Source organism: Salvelinus alpinus, chromosome 14 (assembly GCF_045679555.1).
Source record: "Salvelinus alpinus chromosome 14, SLU_Salpinus.1, whole genome shotgun sequence".
NCBI classification, from domain to species: Eukaryota; Metazoa; Chordata; class Actinopteri; order Salmoniformes; family Salmonidae; genus Salvelinus; species Salvelinus alpinus.
Window position 1 is genome coordinate 33,351,960 of NC_092099.1, and position 23,786 is coordinate 33,375,745.

The window sequence follows — 23,786 nt, forward strand, 5'->3', positions numbered from 1 at the left end:
TCAGCCATATTCCCAGACCTCTTTCCATTGTTAAATTCAATGGTTCGCGCTTTCAGTTTTGCGTCCATCCACGGTTTCTGGTTAGTGTAGGTTTTAATAGTCACAGTGGGTACAACATCCCCAATGCACTTCCTAATAAACTCTCTCACCGAGTCAGCGTATAGATCAATGTTGTTCTCTGAGGCTGACTGCAACATTTCCCAGTCCACGTGATCAAAACAATCTTGAACGTTGATTCCGATTGGTCAGACCAGCGTTGAATGGTTCTAGTCACTGGTACATCCTGTTTGAGTTTCTGCCTATAAGACAGTAGGAGCAAGACGCAATCGTGGTCGTATTTGCCGAAGGGAGGGCGGGGGAGGACTTTGTATTCATTGCGGAAGTTAGAGTAGCAGTGATCAAGTGTATTACCCCCGCGAGTACTACAATCAATATGCTGATAGAATTTAGGTAGCCTTGTTCTCAAATTTGCTTTGTTAAAATCCCCAGCTACAATAAATGCAGCCTCAGGATATATGGTTTCCAGTTTACATAGAGTCCAGTGAAGTTCCTTGAGGGCCGTCGTGGTGTCTGCTTGAGGGGGAATGTACACAGCTGTGATGATAACTGATGAGAATTCTCTTTGGAGTTAATCTGGCCGGCATTTGATTGTAAGGAATTCTAGGTCGGGTGAGCAGAAGGACTTGAGTTCCTGTATGTTGTTATGATTACAGCATGAGTCGTTAATCATGAAGCATACACCCCCACCCTTCCTCTTCCCAGAGAGGTGTTTATCTCTGTCGGCGCTATGCATGGAGAAGCCCGGTGGCTGAACCGATTCCGACAACATATCCTGAGAGAGCCATGTTTCCGTGAAACAGAGGATGTTACAATCTCTGATGTCTGTCTGGAAGGCAAACCTTGCTCGACATTTGTCAACCTTGTTGTCAAGAGACTGGACATTGGCGAGTAGTATACTCTGGAGCGGTGGGCGATGTGCACATCTATGGAGCCTGACCAGGAGGCCGCTCCATCTGCCCCTTCTGCGGCGCCGTTGTTTTGGGTCGGCTTCTGGGATTAGATCCATTGTCCTGGGTGGTGGTCGAAACAGAGGATCCGCTTCGGGAAAGTCGTATTCCTGGTCATAATGTTGGTAAGTTGACGTCACTCTTATATCAAATAGTTCTTCCCGGCTGTATGTAATAACACTTAATATTTCCTGGGGTAACAATATAAGAAATAATACATAAAAAAACGAAATACTGCATAGTTTCCTAAGGACTTGAAGCGAGACGACCATCTCTGTCAGCGCCATCCTACACATGTAAACGTGTGCGATTTATGATAAATGTACCTATGATCCCTCTCATGTAGGCTAACCTAATGATTATGTGGCTTAAAATTAGTCTTACATGACATTACCAGATTTTTATTTAGCCTAGCCCACATTAGCCTAACCTATGAATAAGCTGATTCTAATGTCAAATCTTAGGCCTTAGCTGCATTCAAAAGGGGTTTACAGTGATCGTTCAAATATACGTTTCCTATTTGTTGTCCTAGAAGCAGATAATAAACACCTTATTTAAGACAGAGCTCCCTAATGCGTGGAGGATTACAGTGTTTCCCCTAAGGCTATTAACTCCTCAGCATTCACATTGTCATGGTTAGAAGGGATCCAGGTTTTGCCAGAATTGACTATTCGTAGCAGGTTTAGGAGAAGTTATGCAGCAGGTTAGGAGAATAAACGTGGCAGGCTAGGAGAATTAGGTTAAGGTTAGGAAAAGGGTTAGCTAAAATGCAAAAAAAAAATAAGATCACCTTTTGATGTAAAATTGACAAAAGCTGGATCCCATCTAGACATGACCCATTCACATGGTATTATATCCCTCTGGAGGAGATAGCCAGGACACATAATCTTATGAGAGACTGACACAGCAGGATGGGCTGCACTGCAGGCCGCTAGAAAGGCTACTGCTAGGCTACTACTCCGTATGAAGGAATGACAGCCAGATTGGGAATATAGCCTTACGTGCCAGTCTTCTATAGGCTCAGAATACACAAAACTAGAGAACGAGACTAAGAAAATAGTGACAGACTGTCTATCACTGACCAGATCAAGAGCAACCAGCAGATTTGGAGGAGCTCACACTACATGGAATCTCTTGTACTTCAGGTACTGTACTTGTGTCACTCTGTTTATGTTGTGCCATGATAAGAGCTAAGGCATAATCATTTATAGTGCTATCATTATCTACTATTGTCTTTGAATACTCTCAAATTATACTGTCCTCAAACATTTTCAATTACTTTTTGTTGTTTCCATCTTCCTGTTTGTTGTTTTTGACAGATCCCCATGTTGACTGGTTAGAAGGAGGACAATGCAGTGTGATGCCCTCTCTCTTCCCCTGGGGTAGGAACTATGTTTGCAACTAACTGTTATAGAGCCAAAGTAGAGCTACACCATGCTACCCTCCTGCAGTACTTGACAGCATCAGGCAGGATATTCATGTCACAGGTAAGAAGGGGAGAGGAGGGAGTGTATGTGTTGGGTAAATCGCTGAAAGTGAAGTGTTGGGGTTTTTATTTTGTAATTTTTGGTACGTGCACGGAAAAGCAAAGTTTGAACTCACGTGATCAGTAGCCAACAACATGTTAATCAGTTGTTCTAATGTGTGGTTGTTTCCTCCCTTACAGAATCAATCATTAAACACAAAGAGCATTCTGTTCCCAGTCTTCTACTGAGCTGCTTTGCTTTGATAGAGTATGAAAAATATAAACAGTGACTGTTTTGTTTCAAGGTTGGTGGTAGATGAAATGATTGATAAATGAAAACTGGAAAGTGGAGTGGAAAGTGGATCATAATACTGATATCAACTGTATTCCCTCTGAATAAGGCAAAGGAAAACTGTAGTATTCTATATCATAAATAAAATGTGAGAAATCCTGTTTATATGAATAACACAATATCAATGGCATGTGGATTAGTCCAGAGTTTGTGTGTGTGTGTGTTTTATTTACTTTATTTAACCTTTATTTAACTAGGCAAGTCAGTTAAGAACAAATTCTTATGTACAATGACTGTGTGTGTGTGCGTGTGCGTGTGCGTGTGCGTGTGTGTGTGTGTACGTGTACGTGCGTACGTCACTCACTGGCAGAAGTAGCATAATATCAGGACTCTGATCTCATATGGCAGGTGTCCACACATTAGCCACTCTTCTCTTCTTCAGATAATAATTGTTTTATTACTTTATGCTCTATGACTTAATCAACTTAGCTGTGACATTTAATAGTACTGGCATTAGTTGAAAACAAAGATAGCTGGTGTGGAAATGTGTGTTTTATTGTTCACTAGATCAATAGCCGTCTTCTCTCTGCGCTCTTCAAATCAAAAGTAGTTTTCCAAAGTGAGTTATAGAGGAAGGAGAGGGCAGGGAAAACAAAATGAAAGTGGGTTCCCAACACTTCTGACCTTTCTGCACCTCAGAGCCCCTCCAAAAATAGCATATTGATACGAATTCATCCAATGGTCAATTGAAATTAGGTCTAGAGTGAGGAAAAGCAATGTGTTCTGTAAGTGCTGTATGCAAATTATTGATCAAATGTGTTTGACGCAGCTTGTGACTAAATTCCAAATCTGTCTGTGAATGAACTTTTGTAAAGTTGAATATTCCAACTGCATGTTACACATTATCAGTGAGAAAATCTCTGAGCGCACTGATCAAAAATATAAACGTAAGGTGTTGGTCTCTGGTTTCACCAGCTAAAAGATCCCAGAAACATTCCATATGCACAAAAAGCTTATTTCTGTTCCATTTTTTTTTACATTCCTGTTAATGAATTGTTAGAGTGTTGGGCCAGTAACTGAAAGGTTGCTAGATCAAATCCCCGAGCTGACAAGGTAAAAATCTGTCGTTCTGCCCCTGAACAAGGTAGTTAACTCACTGTTCCTAGGCCGTCATTGTAAATAAGAATTTGTTCTTAACTGACTTGCCTAGTTAAATAAAGGTTAAATAAAAATTAAATAAAAATCGGAGATATCTACTGCAGCCTTCATCCTCCACATACAACACCTGTTCTGCCAGTCACATTCTGTTAAAGGTCCCCAAAGCACACACATCCCTGGGTCGCTCGTCTTTTCAGTTCGCTGCAGCTAGCGACTGGAACGAGCTGCAACAAACACTCAAACTGGACAGTTTTATCTTAATCTCTTAATTCAGACTCAATTATGGACACTTACTGACAGTTGTGGCTGCTTTGCGTGATCTATTGTTGTTTTTACCTTCTTGCCCTTTGTGCTGTTGTCTGTGCCCAATAATGTTTGTACCCTGTTTTATGCTGCTACCATGTTGTGCTCCTGCCATGTTGTGTTGCTACCATGTTGTTGTCATGTTGTGTGGCTACCATGCTGTGTTGTTGTCTTAGGTCTCTCTTTATGTATTGTAGTGTAGTGTTGTCTCTCTCGTCGTGATGTGTGTTGTCCTATATTTTATTTCATTTATTTTGATTTTGAACCCCAGCCCCCTGTTCTTAACTGACTTGCCTAGTTAAATAAAGGGTTAATTTAAAAAATGTAATAAACATATCTGTATTCCCAGTCATGTGAAATCCTAAGATTAGGGCCTAATTAATTAATTTAAATTCACTGATTTCCTTATATGAACTGTAATTAAGTAAAATATTAAAAATTGTTCTATGTTACGTTTATATTTTTGTTCAGTATAAATCAAACAGTATGATTCAAATAAAACACATTTTATTGTACTTGGGGAAATGCAATATTTATTATGGCCCAGCTGAATGCATATTCTCATTAAATCGTTATAATGTTTTTAAACACAAAAGAATACAAGAGTTATAAAACAGTCTCTCATTTAGAAGTTAGTGGTTTGTCACATTCCACTGACCTGGGTGTTGGTTTCTGTGAATGTTTAATCATGTGTGTTCTCCACAGGAGCAGCGGAACAGCCTCAGTCACAATCAAAGAGAGACTAGCTGGCTGAGCTCAGAGGACCACGCTCAACACGTGGAGCTGAACGAAGAACTTATTAGTCACAGACTCAATGACACCAGGGACAGAACCCTCAGAAGAAGCATCTGTTAAAGAGCTCTAGAGAGCACATGGAAGACACAGCCACTGGAGCCACTGAAGTCACTGTACAGAGCTCCATAGACAACACTAAAGACAGCGAAACCACAACACCTGAGCTCCAAAGGGACCACCACTGCAGGATGGCTTCAACACCGTGACTGACTCTAGACCCTCTGGAGTTCCAACAGTACAGCTGGGAACTAGAGCTAAAGACCAGAATAATAGGATACTAAACTCATGTCTCAAAGCCATTATTATGTGGTTGTGTGTGTGGCTCTGTGTGTTGATTTGTGTGTGTTGTGTGTAGCATTGTGTAGTTTTGTGTGTGCAGTTGTTCATTAGCGGATGTTCCAGACATGGCCAGCATGGCGGTCCAGCTGCTGGGCTTCTTCCTGGGTCTGCTGGGGCTTGTGGGTAGTGTAGTTGCTACAGTGCTCCCCCACTGGCGGCGGACGGCCTATGTGGGCTCTAACATCATCACAGCCACTGCATACATGAAGGGGCTCTGGATGGAGTGTGTGTGGCACAGCACGGGTATCTACCAGTGTGAAGTACATCGCTCAATGCTGGCTCTGCCACCTGACCTGCAAGTAGGAATTATTGGTTGTTTGATTTGTTAATTGATTGATTGATTGATTAGATTCATTTGAGCACACGGTAGCTTATTAAATAGGGGGTAGGGTGTAGCAACAGCCATTATGATACTAAACTCTTCTCCCTCCCTAGGCGGCACGAGCGTTGATGTTGCTGTCCTGCCTGACCTCCACCCTGGCAGCCCTCGTGTCCTCTGCAGGGATGAAGTGTACCCGCTGTGCCCGCGGCTCGTCCATCAAGCATGCCCTGGCCATCAGTGGAGGGGTCTGCTTCCTGTCTGCAGGCATGCTCTGCCTAATCACTGTCTGCTGGACAACCAATGATGTCATCCTCGACTTCTACAACCCCATCCTACCTGAAGGTACTATTCAATATATTTAATTCATCTTTTATTTTATTTTATAACTCTGATACTAGTTTTTTTCACTTAAACATGTTTGCAGAAATAACAAAATAACAAGAAATGTTACTTTGTGTTGCAGGTATGAAGTATGAGATTGGCATGGCGGTGTATTTGGGCTACGTCTCGGCCTGTCTTAGTCTGATGGGAGGGGTGGTGCTCTGTTGGAACTGTGAGGGGCGGCCCAGGAACCCCCTACATCTACCTCATCATCGCCACCCTTGTCCTCCCCTCGTCTTCAAAACTATAAACACCCCCAACACCCCAGCACCCCCTTACTATCCCCCTGCCGCCCTGAAAGGGAACTACGCCCCCTCACGCACCTCACTGTCCAGCAATGGCTACAGACTCAATGACTACGTCTGAGGGATGGAGTACACACTCAATGAATGCTCCTAGTGTGTAAGTGCAAACACTCAATGATTATGTCTGAGTGTGGCAGATAATAGAGACTGATTGAGGGAAGTTCAAACTCAATGACTACAAAATAAAGACTCAAGTTACTTTTAAGTGAGCAAGTACACACTCATTTACTTTCCATCAGACCTTCAGAGAGTCAGTGAGGATCAGTGTGGTTTACGGTGTTGATGTTGTTCAGGTTGTGTCCTTCTTCTCTAGGACTGCCCACAGGCTAATCCTGTATTACTTATCCTGTTGACTTTGTATGTTTACTATAAGAGCCGAAAAACATTAACAGGACTTATTCCTGATACAAAAATGAGCTTCCTTCATAAAGGTCTTTAGGAAAATGACAGCAGGTATGATAATGGTAAGTCAAGTTTTATTTCACATGTATTATTTGTTTCCGTTTCATTGCTCATAAATTAATGGCTGTTGTGAAGCACTTCCTGTCATTATAGTTTTATAGTCTCATATTTGTAAACTGCTTTATACTTATACTGCTACTTTAAAATACAAAGTCACCATGGTGCAACAGACTACGTTTGAGCTTGAATGTGGTGGTAGGATGCTCGCTATGTGCATTAGCCTAACTGGACTAAAGCACAGAAACTTCTGGGAAATATGATCTGTGCCAGGCCTACGATGACCACACGGTGGCACCAACAGTCTGTCTAGGAGGTGAGTGGCATTCACTGTTCAAGAAGGAAAGACTAGCCAATTGCTTGGCAGATATCAAACTTGTTCTCGGTTGAGGACAGGCAGCTTAGAAAATAGTTTCATTTAAACACAGTCAATGTTTAAATGAAACTGCTTTTCAAAAGGTTCCTAGAATTTCCATGAACTATGTCCAATCCCTATATCAATATATCCAAGTAAAACTCCCTTTAAAATTGTATTCATCTTTTAAACATTAATTTTGACTGCCATTTTAAGTTCACTAAAGGCTATATTTGATCATTTACACGCAGTCCATATCGCAGTCCAAGTCAATTCATTATTGTTGTCTGTCTCCTGTTGCAGGCCCTATTAGCCACGGCAGGCGCGTGGACATGTTTATGAGTTGTTTGTGTATTCTAAAGCTATCCAATTAGATGTATCCTCTCTCTGGCAGACCGTCAACATAAAGCAAGGTAAATTAGACAGAGCTGTCAGAGGAACAGATAAGTCAGCTGTCTGGTAGCCTATTTATTAAATTGGTCAACATGTTCAGTCTAAATATAGAAATGAAAAATGCCTTTCCAATCTTCAATGCAAAAAGAGGTCCATTGCTCTTTGAAATTAGACAATGCCTATATGAAATGTGCACTGAAATGAGTAAATTGCTTGAACAGACTGAAAACCGATACATTCAAAAAATGAGGGGTTCAACAAGGGTTCTTCTAAGATCCTCAAAGTCTTTTGAAGAACCTTAGGTTTCTTGGCACTGAAATTGTACCCAAAAGGTTATTCCAAGAACCCCATAGAACCCCATAGGAGGTGGGGTTCATCGAGGAACCTCCTTAGTTGGTGGGGGTTCTTGCAGGAATCTAATTGCCCAACAGAAACATTTGAATTTGAAAGGACAGCAGGTTCAGTCACTTAACTGAAACATGTAAAGATCTCCTCAATGTAAGGTAAATGTCTCTTGTATGATCTAAATTGATATTGTTATTTTCATATTTGTGCAACTCTTTCCCAAACAGAAAATGGACACAATTCAATGGATATCAACCAACAAAGAGGTAAGAATATGTTGAAGGCTATAAGAATATGTAGGCTATAAGAATATGTTGAAGGCTAGCTGTATTGGGTGCAGATGACTGAACTGCTCACTTTTGTGTCTGTGTCTGCAGGTATGTAGATGAGGAGGCATACAAAGGTATGTCAATTGGTATTGGCATGTTATGCAGATCACATTTACCATCCTCCTCTCTTACCTCTTCAATGAATATCCCATAGGCCTCTACATTATGGACAAGGTATGTGTATGAAAACCATGATCAAAACAGTTTTTTTTTCATTCACATTTACCACAAAAACCAAGGTATGAATACTGTTGTGTGCATGTTTTGTTAATCATCTGTATAATTACTATTTTTTGGATTCACACCCTCCCTACACCTCTGATGAATATAACAGGAAACCTGTTCGATCACCACTCACTGCAAAATCATTCTGGCTATGGATACGGAGAACATCAACACATTAACATTAACAACACACCAGAGGATATACCCATTGGACTTGGGGCTCTGCTGGGACTTTATCTCATATTTACATTTTTTTATTCTGTTTTTCCACTGAAACCATAATAAACACTGATAACAAAAATATGGTGTTATTGTTGTTATTGTTATGCATATTATTAATAATAATAAGAACAGGGGAGGGGGGGTAGTTCAAAAACGTACCCCAAAACGATCTTCAAATGGTTCTTTGGGGATAAATTAAAAGGTGTTCTTCAAAGAACTTCTAGGGGTTCCACCACAGTTTCAATTTGAAGAACCCCTAAAGGATACCCCAGGAACCTTTTCTTTTTACAGTGTAGATTGGATGGAAGTGGTTGTTTCCAAATTTCAGTACCGTGGACAACAACAATCGGACAATTGCGACTTTATACTCCAAATCCCTGATTAGCTATCTCCAAATAGTTGACGCACACCACGCAGAGCTACTCAATGCACACTGAAAGTAGCACGATGTCGGTGTAGGTCAGGGATCATCACCTAGAGCGGATGGTCGGGGCCTGAACATAATTCTAAATCATTTATAGACTGCAAATTGACTGCAAAAAGCCCACACAATATATTTGACTAAAACATAATAATGTCAAACCTTGCTTACATTTGTATACGATCACGTCTCTCTATAATCCGTGGGAATATTTGGTAACAAATTACCAAAATTAAAATCACGTGGAGATGATTTCCTGGTGTTTTTCTGTCCCCCCTCCCCTCCCCCCTCGCCGCGGATCGAATCGCCAGTTGGGGAACTCTGGTGTAGGTGTACAGGCTAATTTATGCATTTTATGTTTAAAAAGGTTTAATCTGATTGATTATCTTTCCTATTGCCCATGGCTATAATGTTAGACACTATCCTGCATGTTTTACCAGATAAATAAATAATTTAAATGTTACTGGATGTAGCAAGACAAGGCCATCCATCCAGCATTCTAACCGCCCACTATCTCAATATTCTCCCGCGTAAAAAAAAAGCACAGTGCTTTCATTTCCACTCAACAGGCGCCTGTGTGAACGTCAATCACGTCTAAATGTAACCTGGAGAGTTAACGGGGTCCATTCAAACCGGACGTTTTAGAGGACATCTCTCCCCTGGGTGTGCGTCATGCCATTACCAATTAGTTATTTTCCTGTCCTTTCCTGGAAGACCTTCACTGTCTGCCTCTACACAACCTGTCACCCTTATTGATAAACCAAACCCACCACTCCCCTTCAGCACCCCCACCCCCCTCTGACGGAAATTCCTCTCATAAACCACACCGGAGAACTACAGACGGGTGGCGTGGATTACTGTTGACTTCTAAGATTTTTCCTACCAGGATCTTACCCATTATTCTCTGGAAACCCAGTTGGTCGCACTTTTGCAACCACCGCCCGACGTCCATTTAAGAGCCAACTATAAAGGTAGGAGGAACACACACTGTGTCCTGGATAGGGTACTTCCTCGTTCTCCAAACAATTGTCTTTACATATATGTAACCGGTTTGTTAATTAACTGTCGACTCAGATTTCATTAAATTAAAGTAGAAGCCATTAGCTGAAATTACGTATAAAGGTGTGCGTGAGAGATCGGCGGGTCTTTGAAAGGAAGTCGAAATTACTGCTTTAGCCGCTCCTGAAATCCTGCCGTCAGCAAGAATTAAACCTGAAAAGTGATTTGATTTTGGTGGTGTGGCACGAAAGACCCATCCAGTTAAAATGTCTCAGCACTTTATTTTCCTGGTAGGGCGCGCGCTCCGGGATGCGTAATGCGCCTTTTACGCACATGTGAAACCGCTGTAGAACATAGCCTTTTCTACATCTGATAAAACATGGTTACAATCACAATCACTGTTTTACTTTAAACATGATTGTTAAACCCATAATCATTCGTGGGTGTATTATGTAGCCTACATGATTTTGGTCAACATGTAAATAAAACAGTCCACAAAATCTTCAACAAAGGAGTGGAAAGAGAGAGAGCTCAAATTGTCAAATAATATTATAGCCAATACAAATTCAACTAATTATTATTCAGCCAATTAAGTAATAAAACATTTACATCTGTTTGTCTTCAGAAGATACACGTTTGATTGTGCGTCTGATGACCACTTTACCGGGAGTGGCTGAGTGGCTTCTTCCTCTCCATCCCTGACGCAGGTCTCAATGAAACACCGTTCCTCACGCAGAGACTGATCACGGCAGTGGAAGAGGATGGCCGTCCACGCTGAGGGGATCGTGGCTATAGTGATCTTCTACTTGCTTATTCTGGCCGTGGGGATATGGGCCGCGTGGAAGAACAAGAACTCTGGGGTGTCGGAGGGCCAGGACCGCAGTGAAACCATCATGGTGGGCGGGAGGGACATTGGGTTGTTCGTCGGTGGATTTACCATGACGGGTGAGTTGTGACATGTCTGGAGACTTCGCGAATTGGAGAGAGATTGTGGCAGGGCTGGGTTGGCTTGGGACCAGGCCAACTCAGTTTTGAAATCAGTGAAACAACATTTAATTAATGATTTGAAAACCTACCATTGTTTCCTATGAGGATGGTTTACATTTAAATGTAGACTTCTTCCTAAATTGACTGAATTGTTGGAGAGGAATTGCACCTTGCTTTTATTTCCAAATATTTCCGCTGTCAACTTTAGAGACAGTTTAGTGATGGGGAAATTGAAATCAATCATGTTCCTCATGACACAATGGAAACTGACGTAATAAGACAAATGCCTGTGTGACTGTTTTTCCCAACACAGCAGTCAGACCAGCACTGCGGACCGGTTTTACGCACGGACCTTTATCAATTGTTGCGATAGGCATCGCGAAAATCAATTACCTACATTTCAAAGACAGCTGTTGTATCGAGTTGGAGAACACAATGTATCGACAGGCTATTGTAAATGCACGCCGTCTCATTATCAGAATTATTCCCTTGTTTTAGTGAGAACAACATGAATTGACGCCAGAGTTAATTAAAGACCCAGAGCATTTCCTAACTCATCTCTTTGATGCTATTTTAATAACAGACCCCGGAGGTGCAGGCTTCTATAGGAGCGAAAAGTCATCAATTATTTATTTTCCGCCAGTTACAGAAATACTCATGAAAATAATGGTAGCCTAATTGATCTATGTGAAGCGTTTCATAACTTACCACTCCTGATATATTCATTAGCTTTTTAACTGGGAATAACAACTAGGTTATTAACGTTCTGTGATTTATTCGACTAAATGTACTAGATTTGACATTGTATGATTGGATATTAGTTGTGTGGTTGATTTGAAGGCTACAATGTGGCTCTAAAATTAAGTCTATGAAAAACATAAAACTATAAAGACATCTCAACAATTTGAAACATTTTTTAGACACGCTTATTAATGTGTGTTAAATCTTTTTATATATCTTTAACTATGTGATGAACCTCTCCTCCAGCTACATGGGTGGGCGGCGGCTACATCAACGGGACGGCAGAGTATGTCTACCTGCCTGACTACGGCCTGGCCTGGGCGCAGGCTCCCTTTGGATACGCCCTCAGTCTGGTAGTAGGTAAGGACACTAACCAATTGTGTTGGGATTCATCATCATCAATGAAGGGTAGTACATAGTACTGTTGTTCCACCAATTTGGTGCCTTTTGAGTATAGTGTAACGTTGAGAGAAAAAAAATAGTTTTATTTCACCAAATTTGTACATTCTGTTCAACTTCATAAAAAACGAGTTTTCCCATCTCAAGAGGTTAAATATAAAAAATACTATAGTAAGTGCCTATTAGCCTAAGTGTCAAATATAGTGACAGGGTTGACTGTAACAGTGTTAAAGATTGCATCTTATATCAGCCATAAATCCCCTTGCTAAAGGGGGAATGGCAGCATGTTGTGTGCAACAGGGAGGGGTCATTGAATGCCAGCTTTACAAATCATTTAAATTGTGAGAATATTTCTAGCCTGGCTATCTATGGGTAACAGCGTTGACGTGTTATGCTCGACCCTCTCCATTTTTCACCACAAAACACCAGAAAAGGGCCAAAAATAGTAGAACCAGCTCACCTGCTTTTACACTATGATTTGACTATTAGATGTTCATTGTTTCTCACCATAGTAAAACAAGAGTTCACTTCATGTAACAGGGTTGACATTAAAATGAGGCACAGGTTGTGGTTGTTTTTTTAACCTTAAAATGAATCACTAATCATTTTGTGGGACAGCCCAGTAACTCAATGACGATGTTGGTTAATGGTGTCTCTCTCGTGCTCCAGGTGGCCTGTTCTTTGCCAAGCCCATGCGCTCCAGGGGTTACGTCACCATGCTGGACCCGTTCCAGCAGATATATGGGAAGCGCATGGGGGGGCTGCTCTTCATTCCCGCGCTCATGGGGGAGATCTTCTGGTCTGCCGCCATCTTGTCAGCCCTGGGTAGGCTTGGGAACCATACTATTTTAACTCATTATTCAAATGAAAAATCTTTATTGAAAAGGGAAAGATGAGGAAAATTAATACGCTATACATTCTTCAATAATCAGGTGTTAGACTGTAGCACCACATGTTTATTTATTTGACACATCAGACCTGACTTCATACCTGCTGCTGATGTGTGTGTGTCCCTGTGTTTTGTCTAGGAGCTACTCTGAGTGTGATTGTGGACATTGACATCAACATGTCGGTGGTGATCTCAGCCCTGATAGCCATCTTCTACACCCTGGTGGGAGGCCTATACTCTGTGGCCTACACTGACGTGGTGCAGCTCTTCTGTATCTTCCTGGGACTGGTGAGTCCAACACAAAGGGTACTTCCTCCTTTGCCATACAACTCCAGCAAAAAAATGGCTTTGTAGAGCACCGCAGGATGATGTACTCTCCAGCGCTGATCATGGTGCTGAAACCCCCCCCCCCTCTCTCTCGCTCTCTCTCAGTGGGTCAGTGTGCCGTTTGCCCTGTCCAACCCAGCGGTGTCAAGCATCAGTGTGACAGCTAAAGAGGCTGTGTACCAGACACCCTGGCTGGGTAAGATAGACTCAGCAGACACCTGGATGTGGATCGACAACTTCTGTCTTCTGGTATGTCATCAGTCACTATAATCATCAGTCAATTCTATTGACTATAATGTAATTATGCTTATGTTTGGAGTATGTATTCATTATAAAGCTGTGTGTTGGTTTGTTGTGTATTGACTGTGGTGTTTCTGTCCCTAGATGTTGGGGGGGATTCCGTGGCAGGTGTATTTTCAACGGGTTCTCTCTGCCTCTTCAGCTACGTACGCCCAGGTTCTGTCCTTCATCGCTGCCGCTGGTTGCCTGGTCATGGCTGTCCCCTCCGTCCTCATAGGAGCGATAGGGGCCTCCACAGGTAAACACACACACACACGCACACAGGCACGCACACACTCACATATACACAGGCACTCACATACACACACACAAACATTTGTCTCACACATATTTTCTCATTCATTACATTGTTCATATCCATGAATCCACTCACATTTACTAATGGGAAGTATGATCAAAAGCCCCATCTTTCTCTATTAGCTAACAACGTAGCTCAGCTCAGATGTATACACCAGCAGGCAGGATACAGTGGGATGTAAACAACACCAGACGGCTCCTGTCATACAGCATGAAGAGGGATTCATTAGGAGATGTGATTTCTGTCAATATTACATCAGAAGGAAGACTAATTAATTAGGTTGATCTGAAGATTCTTCATCAAAGTCACTGTTAATCAACAGCTGTTTGTTTAAGTCCAGAAGTGAGAAGGAGAGTGAGACTGACTGACTAGGGGTAGGACTGACACGGACGAGTGAGGAGAAGGGGGAAGGGGGAAGTGGTAGAATGGAGGGGGAGATGAGGTACTCAGATGGCAGATTTATGTTCTGATGTTGTGGTAATTTATTCCTCTGTTGAGAAGCTGTATCTTGCCTGTTGAGATACATGCAGTTCCTGTCTTCACTGATGAAATGACAACGTTCAGAATAGTGTCGTAATATGGCTTCGAGACTAGAGATATTTTCTAACAGACAGATTGAATCACATCTGTTGTATGTACGGATTTGATAAACCCTGCCCATATGCATTTGATAAACCCTGCCCATATGCATTTGATAAACCCTGCCCATATGCATTTGATAAACCCTGCCCATATGCATTTGATAAACCCTGCCCATATACATTTGATAAACCCTGCCCATATACATTTTGGCCCGAAAGTACGTAAACTACTATGTCTGTTGTATTCCGCAGACTGGAACCAGACTACATACGGGGCAATTCCTCCCAAAGAGAAGGACCAATCAGATATGATCCTGCCCATCGTGCTGCAGCACCTGTGCCCACCCTGGATCTCCTTCTTCGGTCTGGGGGCGGTGTCTGCCGCTGTGATGTCATCAGCGGACTCCTCCATCCTTTCAGCCAGTTCAATGTTCGCCAGAAACATCTACCAGCTGGCCTTCAGACAGTCTGTGAGTACACACACACACACACACACACACACACACACACACACACACACACACACACACACACACACACACACACACACACACACACACACACACACACACACACACACACACACAGTAAACACGCAGGAAACACACAGTAAACACACAGTACACAAACGCACACAGATACAAACATTAAACACTAAAGTCCATATCTAAAGTTTCTGAATAACTTTTTGCCCCAAAACTTCTGGTCCAGTGCTGGGTCCTTCAGGGAATAAATCACTGCCAGATATTCAAATCTAAATACTCAATATGTAGGTTTGTGTCACAAATGAATATCTAACAGAAACTACAATGTTTTATTTATTTATTTAAATGTTCACATAGGTTATTTGCACATATTCAAATACATTAAACAGAAGATAAAGAAACTGAAACAGTCTTGTCCCTCCTCCTCCTTTCCTTCTCCTTAACCCCCATAGGCGACAGACCGTGAGATCGTGTGGGTGATGCGTATCACCATCTTTGTGTTCGGAGCTCTGGCCACGGCCATGGCGTTGCTCACAGGGACAGTATACGGCCTGTGGTACCTGAGCTCCGACCTGGTCTATGTTATCATCTTCCCCCAGCTGCTCAGCGTGCTCTTCATCAAGGGAACCAACACGTACGGCTCGGTGGCCGGCTACGTCTTCGGGCTGCTGCTGCGTATCGGCGGAGGGGAGCCCTACCTCAAACTACCCCCCTTTATCTACTACCCCGGCTGGGTGCAACAGGAGAAGATCCACCACCTGACTGGAGACGTGGAGTACTTCATCCAGCAGCGCTTCCCCTTTAAAACGGTCTCCATGCTGGCCTCCTTCCTGGGTAACGTGGCCTTCTCCTACCTGCTCAAGTACCTGTTTGAGTCTGGGACTCTGTCTCATAAGTATGACTTCATGGATGCTGTGGTGTCCAAACACAGTAAGGAGATCATGGACAAGACCACGTTGGTCAGTAGTGACAACATCATCCTGTCAGAGATGGCGCCGGTCAAAACGCACCTCAGCACCTCACTGGCCGGGACGTTTACGAACACAGAGGCTCTCAGTGACGACGAGGAGTCCAGCCCCGAGTCCTTAAACAACGACCAGGAGTAGAGACCAGGACCCAGAGCCAGACCTAGACCCAGAACTGACTAGAACCAGCCCTCCTGGGGACCTACCCTCCTGCAGAATTTTGCTCCAGCCTTGCTCTAACATACCTGACGCTACTAATCAGCTGCTCATCCGGATCTTTAATAGCTCAACCAGGTGTGCTACAGTAGGGCTGGAGCAAAAGCCTGCATACCAATTGCTCTCCAGCAGAAGGGTTAGCCAGCCCTGATGTAGATCCTTGAACCCAGGCCCAGACCAGGTGTGTCCAGCCATCCAGCCCCGTCGTGTTCTCATCATATCAACCACTGACTGACTCTCTGTGAATCAAATGCCACTGCCATTTTAGTTTTCTGTTCTCAGTGCTGCTACAGTAAATGGAGTCATTATAAAGGTAAGGTAATCATGGTATAAAATATAACTTTCTGTCTGTTTCAATAGGGAGCTCTGAGATGGATGCCAGATGAGAATAATGCAATACTTAATTGTGTGTGTGTGTGTGTGTGTGTGTGTGTGTGTGTGTGTGTGTGTGTGTGTGTGTGTGTGTGTGTGTGTGTGTGTGTGTGTGTGTGTGTGTGTGTGTGTGTGTGTGTGTGTGTGTGTGTGTGTGTGTGTGTGTGTGTGTGTGTGTGTGTGTGTGTGTACGTATGTGCGTGTGTACGTGCGTGTGTACGTGTGTGTGTACGTCAGGGTGTACATGTGTGTGTGCATGAACAAATTAATATCCATTAGCTATGTGTCTGAAATCAGCTTTAGATTATTTTATTTATTTATTTAGAATATTTCCTAATTTGCTTAGAATTAACTTACTTATAGAGCAATACTGTTTTTTGGGTCCATGCTTTAAATATATATATGTCATTACAAATCATTCCAAACTGTTGATTGTTTTTAATCTTGATAGCAAAAACATTTCAGTCTGTGTTTATGTTGTGTGCTCATAATCTAATTTACACGCAATTACCTGGTACAGTTCAGAATACTCCGTGTTAACAGTATTTTAATAGTAACTGGATTTGAACAGAGCTGAGAAGAGAAAATCAAATCCTATTCGATGTTGTCCATGTCCCAAATTACTCCTCTCTGCAGGTGTAGAGGTTCAATACTGTGCTGTTGTGTTTGAGGGGAACACTTGCTATATTTCAATCTTACATCAGAGTTTTACTGAGAAACTACAGTGTGTCAGCAATATAGGTGACAAGACATACAAATACTGTATTAATGGCTATACTGGTTGAAAGTGGACCTAGCTGTGGTTTTCATCCATCTGCATCTGAAATTACACCATATTCCCTATATAGTGCACTACTTTTGGCCAGAGCCACATAAGGTTAGGTAGTGTGCTATATAGGAAATAGGGTACCATTTGAGATGGGCCCTATAATCGTTTGTTACCTTCTCTAAACTGTTATTGACTGCAGAGCAGCAGCAGAGCGGCAGAGGGGTTTGGGGAGGCTGAGATTGCCCCTCCAGGGATTGTATCAATAACCCGTTTGCACGAACGATTCGATTCTGCTCTGTCCGTTCTGTCCGCCTGCCCCGAGAACATTTGACTGGTGTTCCAAGCTGGTTATGAGCTGAGACAGGAAAAGAACAGCACTGGTTGTTTTGGTATCGGTGGTTGTAATGATTGGAAGCCGAGCAGGTCCTATGCTGAGTGAATAAGCTACCTTTCTGTTATCACAGTTGTTACAGTTTGATAGGTGAACGCTGACAGGGCCCGGCTCTAGCTTTTTGGGGGGCCCATGATTTATGTTTTAAACTTAATTTCCTGAAATTCTACACATTTTGCCATGGAGTGTAGAGAAAATGTTCCAATTTATAACACATTTCATGCAAAAGTACACATTTTGCCGTGAGGCAGAGAGATTTTTTTGCAGTTCTACAGCACATTTTCTGCAATTTTATCCATTTTGCCATGGGGTGGAAAGATATTTTTGCAGTTTTAAAGCAATTTTCCTGCAATTCTACACATTTTGTAATGACTTATGCCATGTTAATATGATATCTGACTGAGAATGCCAAACAAAATCAATGGGGGCCCGCTGGAGGTCAGGGCCCCTGGGCATTCGGTATTCGGCCATGATTACTACAAGTTTAGATAGCTGACAAGTTTAACTACCACTCTAAAAATTGTTAGCTGACATGGCTAACTGAGTGGCTGTCAGTAGCTAGGTTTCCATACAATTTGACAGATTTTCATGCAGATATTCTAAAATCTGCATAAAACAATATGCTTATTTTTGCACCAGAGATGTGTTTCCATTAAACTTACTTTTTGCGGATAAAATGCTGTGCGTGACGTAATGCAGATAAAAATAACTTTTGTGGTTAAATTTCCATTTAACCGTACCGAATGAAAATGTTAAGTTAGATGGGTTTCCATCGCATTTTCAACTCTACTGATGGTTTTGTCACAAAACCTTTTGAGGTATATAATGTATCCACTCCAGTCTTGGCACATGAGCTCTAGCCAACAGCTGGCAGATACAGTGCAGGTAGGTTACCTATGTTATGAGATTATTATGGATAAGAGTGGGTTTTTCAAACGGCAGCCAGGAATCGATCATGTCACCAGAAGAAGACCCTCAATATTTTTGGGAAACTCAGCATCAAATTCCTCACCTTGCACATTCACCACTGTGTGAAGTTCATCATAACTTATTTCAACTGCAGCCTAATAACTGCATGATTTTCCGAGTCCTAGTGGGAGGACCACACAATATATCATTGCGTCACTCCAAGTTTACTTTGATAGGATGGTTATTATACCAATATTTGCGCATAAAGGCGCTTCCACTGCCATTTCTCACATAATTCATTTTACAGACACAAAAAGATCACACCACGTCGAACGAACACATTGTCTGTTGGCATTTATAAAATTGTATCGGCATTTCATGTTTCCATCAGCCCAGTCGTGACTTTTTTATGCGTCAGGTAATTCATGCTCATGAAATGGCTGGATGGAAATGTAGTCAGTGAACTGACATAAGAAGAAAAAAATGCTGATGCACAACCAAAATTCAAAATTGCACCTGGTGTATTATATTATTCTGTCAATAGTAAGTTGAGACCCTGACTGACTTCCTTTAAAAAAACAAACATTTGTGGGGGGACCCCCTAGCAGCCAGGGGCCCTAAACTTATGTCTCTTATGCCTCGAACCAGCCCTAAACGCTGAGGAAGGTCTGTTGACCAATAGGTTGGTCAGAGAAAACATGTCAAAATGCAGATTTGAGATGATGATGGGAAATGTGGTTGTTGTTTTGATGTTGTTGAGTATTTCTGTTCTCTGATTCACTCCTCTCAAATAGTATTTGTTAGTAAACATTTGCTGGTCTTAATATATAGTTTGAATCTGTTTGAATCTGTTTGAATTATGGCCTTAATTTGGGTAGTATTGGGAGCTGGTCTGATGCTATGCAAAGTGTCAGAGTGGACTTGTGTGTCAGGCAGTCTGTTTAGAATGTAATGTGAATGTAAAGTTTCCTCTCCTTCAACCAGGAGTCCGGCTTCATGCTGTCTTATGTTCTACAGTATCACTGGAAAATCAAATCCAAATGAAAGAATAAAAAACATAATCACGTCAGTTGCTCGGCTGGCTATACTAAATGTGCTTCTATGTTGTAAATGGAAATTTATATTTTTGTGTGATACATGTATATACCAACAAAGTCAGCATATGAACAAATGGAATATACGTTTCAATGCAACATTATCAATTATTTATCAGTTTAGTGAGGTGAAATTACAGCTACATAATTCTTTATTTATGCAGTGTCTGTAAAATGATGGTGATTAATATGTGAGGTAAATAAATTATATTATTTATCACATTGATCATTTGTCTTTCATTGTTTTTGTGTATTCCATATAACCAGTGCGGTATGAGAGCTGTAAACAGCTAGTATAAAGAGAGTGCTGACTGGCTGCTTCTATAGCTCTGGGTAACGCACCACGGTAAGCCAGACTGGCTAACAACATGACGGTCTTCCCTTTACTCTCTAAACAATCTATTCAGCTCCAGTGATTTTGTTGGTATTTATGTGTAGCCCTAGCTCTGTGATCTCCAATCAGGACATCAAACCCACTTTTTAGTGAACAGTAAAAAGACAGACTGATTTCTCTGCTGATATGCCAATATGGGTGTGTGTGTGTGTGCGTGCGTGCGTGCGTGCGTGCGTGCGTGCGTGCGTGCATGCGTGCGTGTGTGTGATTGGCAGCTCTGACAGCAGTGATGGTTATTATATTCTGTGGTGGTCTTTCTCCAGAACCTTTCTCCAGAACCCCAGATGAAGCACTCTCCTGCCAAACAGACAGACACACACCCTGACGGTCTTCTGTAATGCCAAACAGAAAGACACACACCCTGACGGTCTTCTGTAATGCCAAACAGACAGACACACACCCTGACGGTCTTCTGTAATGCCAAACAGACAGACACACACCCTGACGGTCTTCTGTAATGCCAAACAGACAGACACACACCCTGACGGCCTTCTGTAATGCCAAACAGAAAGACACACACCCTGACGGTCTTCTGTAATGCCAAACAGACAGACACACATCCTGACAGTCTTCTGTAATGCCAAACAGACAGACACACACCCTGACGGCCTTCTGTAATGCCAAACAGACAGACACACACCCTGACGGTCTTCTGTAATACCAAACAGAGAGACACACACCCTGACGGCCTTCTGTAATGTCAAACAGACAGACACACACCCTGACGGTCTTCTGTAATGCCAAACAGACAGACACACACCCTGACGGCCTTCTGTAATGCCAAACCAGACCACTGACACGCCTGACCTGATGCTCCACACTGACCTGAATACAAGACCTCCTCCCATGCCCTGACCCCATCTGGCCCCTGATCCAGTTAGCTCATTCATTTCAACAACCTTGGTTGGGGTGTGAAATAGCAACAGACAGGGTACTGTTTGTTTTCCCCTCGACCCCTGGTCCATGAACTCATCACAGAGTACTGGGAAAACCAAGGTCACCCCACTCCATCAGGATAATTAAACACAGACACAGTGGGTGGTGTGCCTGATGGTGTGAGTTTATGTGCATGCGTACAGATGTAGGATTGCAGGACTGTTCTCCGGCAACAGGGTTATCAAATTAAGATGCTACATTTGTACCTGTGTGTGTGAAGATCTCAATAGAATGCTGCTGCTGGCAGCCTTGATAGAAATCACTACTACTACTACCATTACTACTACTACTACTACCATTACTACTACTACTACCATTACTACTACTACTACTACCATTACTACTACTACTACCACCATTACTACCACTACCATTACAACTACTACTACCATTACTACTACTACTACCATTACTACTACTACTACCATTACTACGACTACTACCATTACTACTACTACTACCATTACTACTACCGTTACTACTACTACTACTACCAATACTACCACTACCACCATTACTACCACTACCATTACTACCACTACCACCATTACTACTACTACTACTACCATTACCATTACTACTACTACCATTACTACTACTACTACCATTACTACTACTAGAATAGAAATCACTCGGGGAAAATCACTAGGGGAAATACTGGTGAACATTGGACTCCACTTCTGTTCACACCCCCTTCAGGCTAACATCACAGAGGAATAACTCATGCCCATGCACTTAACAGACTAACACAATTGAATGACATTGGATATGCTGTACAGTTCAAGGCTTTTCTTTCTTTTTACTATTATGGTAGTGGTAGTAATGGTGGCAGTAGTAGTAGTAATGGTAGTAGTAGTAGTAGTAATGGTAGTAGTAATGGTAGTAGTAGTAGTAATGGTAGTAGTAGTAGTAATGGTAGTAGTAGTAGTAGTAATGGTAGTAGTAGTAGTAGTAATGGTAGTAGTAGTAGTAATGGTAGTGGTAGTAATGGTAGTAGTAGTAGTAGTAATGGTAGTAGTAGTAGTAGTAATGGTAGTAGTAGTAGTAATTGTAGTAGTAGTAGTAGTAACTGTGGTAGTAATGGTAGTAGTAGAGGTAATGGTGGTAGTAGTGGTGGTAGTAATGGTAGTAGTAGTAGTAGTAATGGTAGTAGTAGTAGTAATGGTGGTAGTAGTAGTAATGGTAGTAGTAGTAATGGTAGTGGTAGTAATGGTGATAGTAGTAGTAATGGTAGTGGTAGCAATGGTGGTAGTAGTAGTAATGGTGGTAGTAGAAGTAGTAATGGTAGTAGTAGTAATGGTAATGGTAGTAGTAGTAATGGTGGTAGTGGTAGTAATGGTAGTAGTAGTAGTAATGGTAGTGGTAGTAATGGTGGTAGTAGTAGTAATGGTAGTAGTAGTAACGGTAGTAGTAATGATAGTAGTAGTAGTAATGGTAGTAGTAGTAATGGTGGTAGTAGAAGTAGTAATGGTAGTAGTAGTAATGGTAATGGTAGTAGTAGTAGTAGTAATGGTGGTAGTGGTAGTAATGGTAGTGGTAGTAATGGTGGTAGTGGTAGTAATGGTAGTAGTAGTAGTAGTAACGGTAGTAGTAATGGTAGTAGTAGTAGTAATGGTAGTAGTCATAGTAATGGCAGTAGTAGTAGTAGTAATGGTAGTAGTAGTAGTAATGGTAGTAGTAGTAGTAATGGTAGTGGTAGTAATGGTGGCAGTAGTAGTAGTAATGGTAGTAGTAGTAGTAGTAATGGTAGTAGTAGTAGTAATGGTAGTAGTTGTAGTAATGGTAGTAGTAGTAGTAATGGTAGTGGTAGTAATGGTAGTAGTAGTAGTAGTAGTAATGGTAGTAGTAGTAGTAGTAATGGTAGTAGTAGTAGTAGTAATTGTAGTAGTAGTAGTAGTAACTGTGGTAGTAATGGTAGTAGTAGTAGTAATGGTAGTAGTAGTAGTAATGGTAGTGGTAGTAATGGTGGCAGTAGTAGTAATAATGGTAGTAGTAGTAGTAATGGTAGTAGTAGTAGTAGTAATGGTAGTAGTAGTAGTAATGGTAGTGGTAGTAATGGTAGTAGTAGTAGTAGTAATGGTAGTAGTAGTAGTAGTAGTAATGGTAGTAGCAGTAGTAATTGTAGTAGTAGTAGTAGTAACTGTGGTAGTAATGGTAGTAGTAGAGGTAATGGTGGTAGTAGTGGTGGTAGTAATGGTAGTAGTAGTAGTAGTAGTAATGGTAGTAGTAGTAGTAATGGTGGTAGTAGTAGTAATGGTAGTAGTAGTAATGGTAGTGGTAGTAATGGTAGTAGTAGTAGTAATGGTAGTAGTAGTAGTAAGGGTAGTAGCAGTAGTAATGGTGGTAGTAGTAGTAATGGTGGTTGTAGTAGTAATAGTAATAGTAATGGTAGTGGTAGTAATGGTAGTAGTAGTGGTAATGGTGGTAGTAGTAGTAGTAATGGTAGTAGTAATGGTAGTAGTAGTAGTAGTAATGGTAGTAGTAGTAGTAATGGTAGTAGTAGTAGTAATGGTAGTAGTAGTAGTAATGGTAGTAGTAGTAATGGTAATGGTAGTAGTAGTAGTAGTAATGGTGGTAGTGGTAGTAATGGTAGTGGTAGTAATGGTGGTAGTGGTAGT

The 23,786-nt window shown here is 41.8% G+C and overlaps 2 protein-coding genes across 4 annotated transcripts; both read left to right on the forward strand.

Annotated features, from left to right (window-relative positions):
- The first annotated feature begins 1,926 nt into the window (after positions 1 to 1,926).
- On the forward strand, positions 1,927 to 7,116 carry LOC139538188 (claudin-14-like). Its single transcript, XM_071340057.1, has 5 exons — positions 1,927 to 2,152; positions 2,327 to 2,494; positions 4,931 to 5,658; positions 5,795 to 6,023; positions 6,145 to 7,116. Exons 3-5 carry the CDS (start codon positions 5,425 to 5,427, stop codon positions 6,426 to 6,428), a joined length of 747 nt encoding a protein of 248 aa, XP_071196158.1. The 5' UTR covers positions 1,927 to 2,152; positions 2,327 to 2,494; positions 4,931 to 5,424; the 3' UTR covers positions 6,429 to 7,116.
- A 2,770-nt stretch (positions 7,117 to 9,886) lies between these two features.
- On the forward strand, positions 9,887 to 20,064 carry LOC139538809 (high-affinity choline transporter 1-like). Of its 3 annotated transcripts, none has more exons than XM_071341265.1 (9): positions 9,887 to 10,087; positions 10,741 to 11,060; positions 12,090 to 12,203; positions 12,912 to 13,067; positions 13,271 to 13,419; positions 13,564 to 13,707; positions 13,843 to 13,996; positions 14,890 to 15,107; positions 15,575 to 20,064. In XM_071341265.1, the coding sequence occupies exons 2-9, from the start codon at positions 10,877 to 10,879 to the stop codon at positions 16,226 to 16,228; spliced, it is 1,773 nt and encodes a 590-aa protein (XP_071197366.1). In that variant the 5' UTR covers positions 9,887 to 10,087; positions 10,741 to 10,876; the 3' UTR covers positions 16,229 to 20,064. The 3 variants fall into 3 exon arrangements, with proteins under 3 accessions (XP_071197366.1, XP_071197367.1, XP_071197365.1); XM_071341266.1 differs by having other exon boundaries at positions 10,852 to 11,060; XM_071341264.1 differs by having other exon boundaries at positions 9,888 to 10,087; positions 10,823 to 11,060.
- The last annotated feature ends 3,722 nt before the right edge of the window (positions 20,065 to 23,786 follow it).

Excerpts from the sequence above, each read along its gene's own strand:
- LOC139538809 (XM_071341265.1), top strand. The coding sequence starts at position 10,877 with ATGGCCGTCCACGCTGAGGGGATCGTGGCTATAGTGATCTTCTACTTG. Across the intron at positions 12,204-12,911 it reads CGCCCTCAGTCTGGTAGTAG|GTGGCCTGTTCTTTGCCAAG; the intron begins GTAAGGACACTA and ends CTCGTGCTCCAG. Across the intron at positions 15,108-15,574 it reads AGCTGGCCTTCAGACAGTCT|GCGACAGACCGTGAGATCGT; the intron begins GTGAGTACACAC and ends TAACCCCCATAG.
- LOC139538188 (XM_071340057.1), top strand. The coding sequence starts at position 5,425 with ATGGCCAGCATGGCGGTCCAGCTGCTGGGCTTCTTCCTGGGTCTGCTG. Across the intron at positions 5,659-5,794 it reads CTCTGCCACCTGACCTGCAA|GCGGCACGAGCGTTGATGTT; the intron begins GTAGGAATTATT and ends CTCCCTCCCTAG. Across the intron at positions 6,024-6,144 it reads CAACCCCATCCTACCTGAAG|GTATGAAGTATGAGATTGGC; the intron begins GTACTATTCAAT and ends TTTGTGTTGCAG.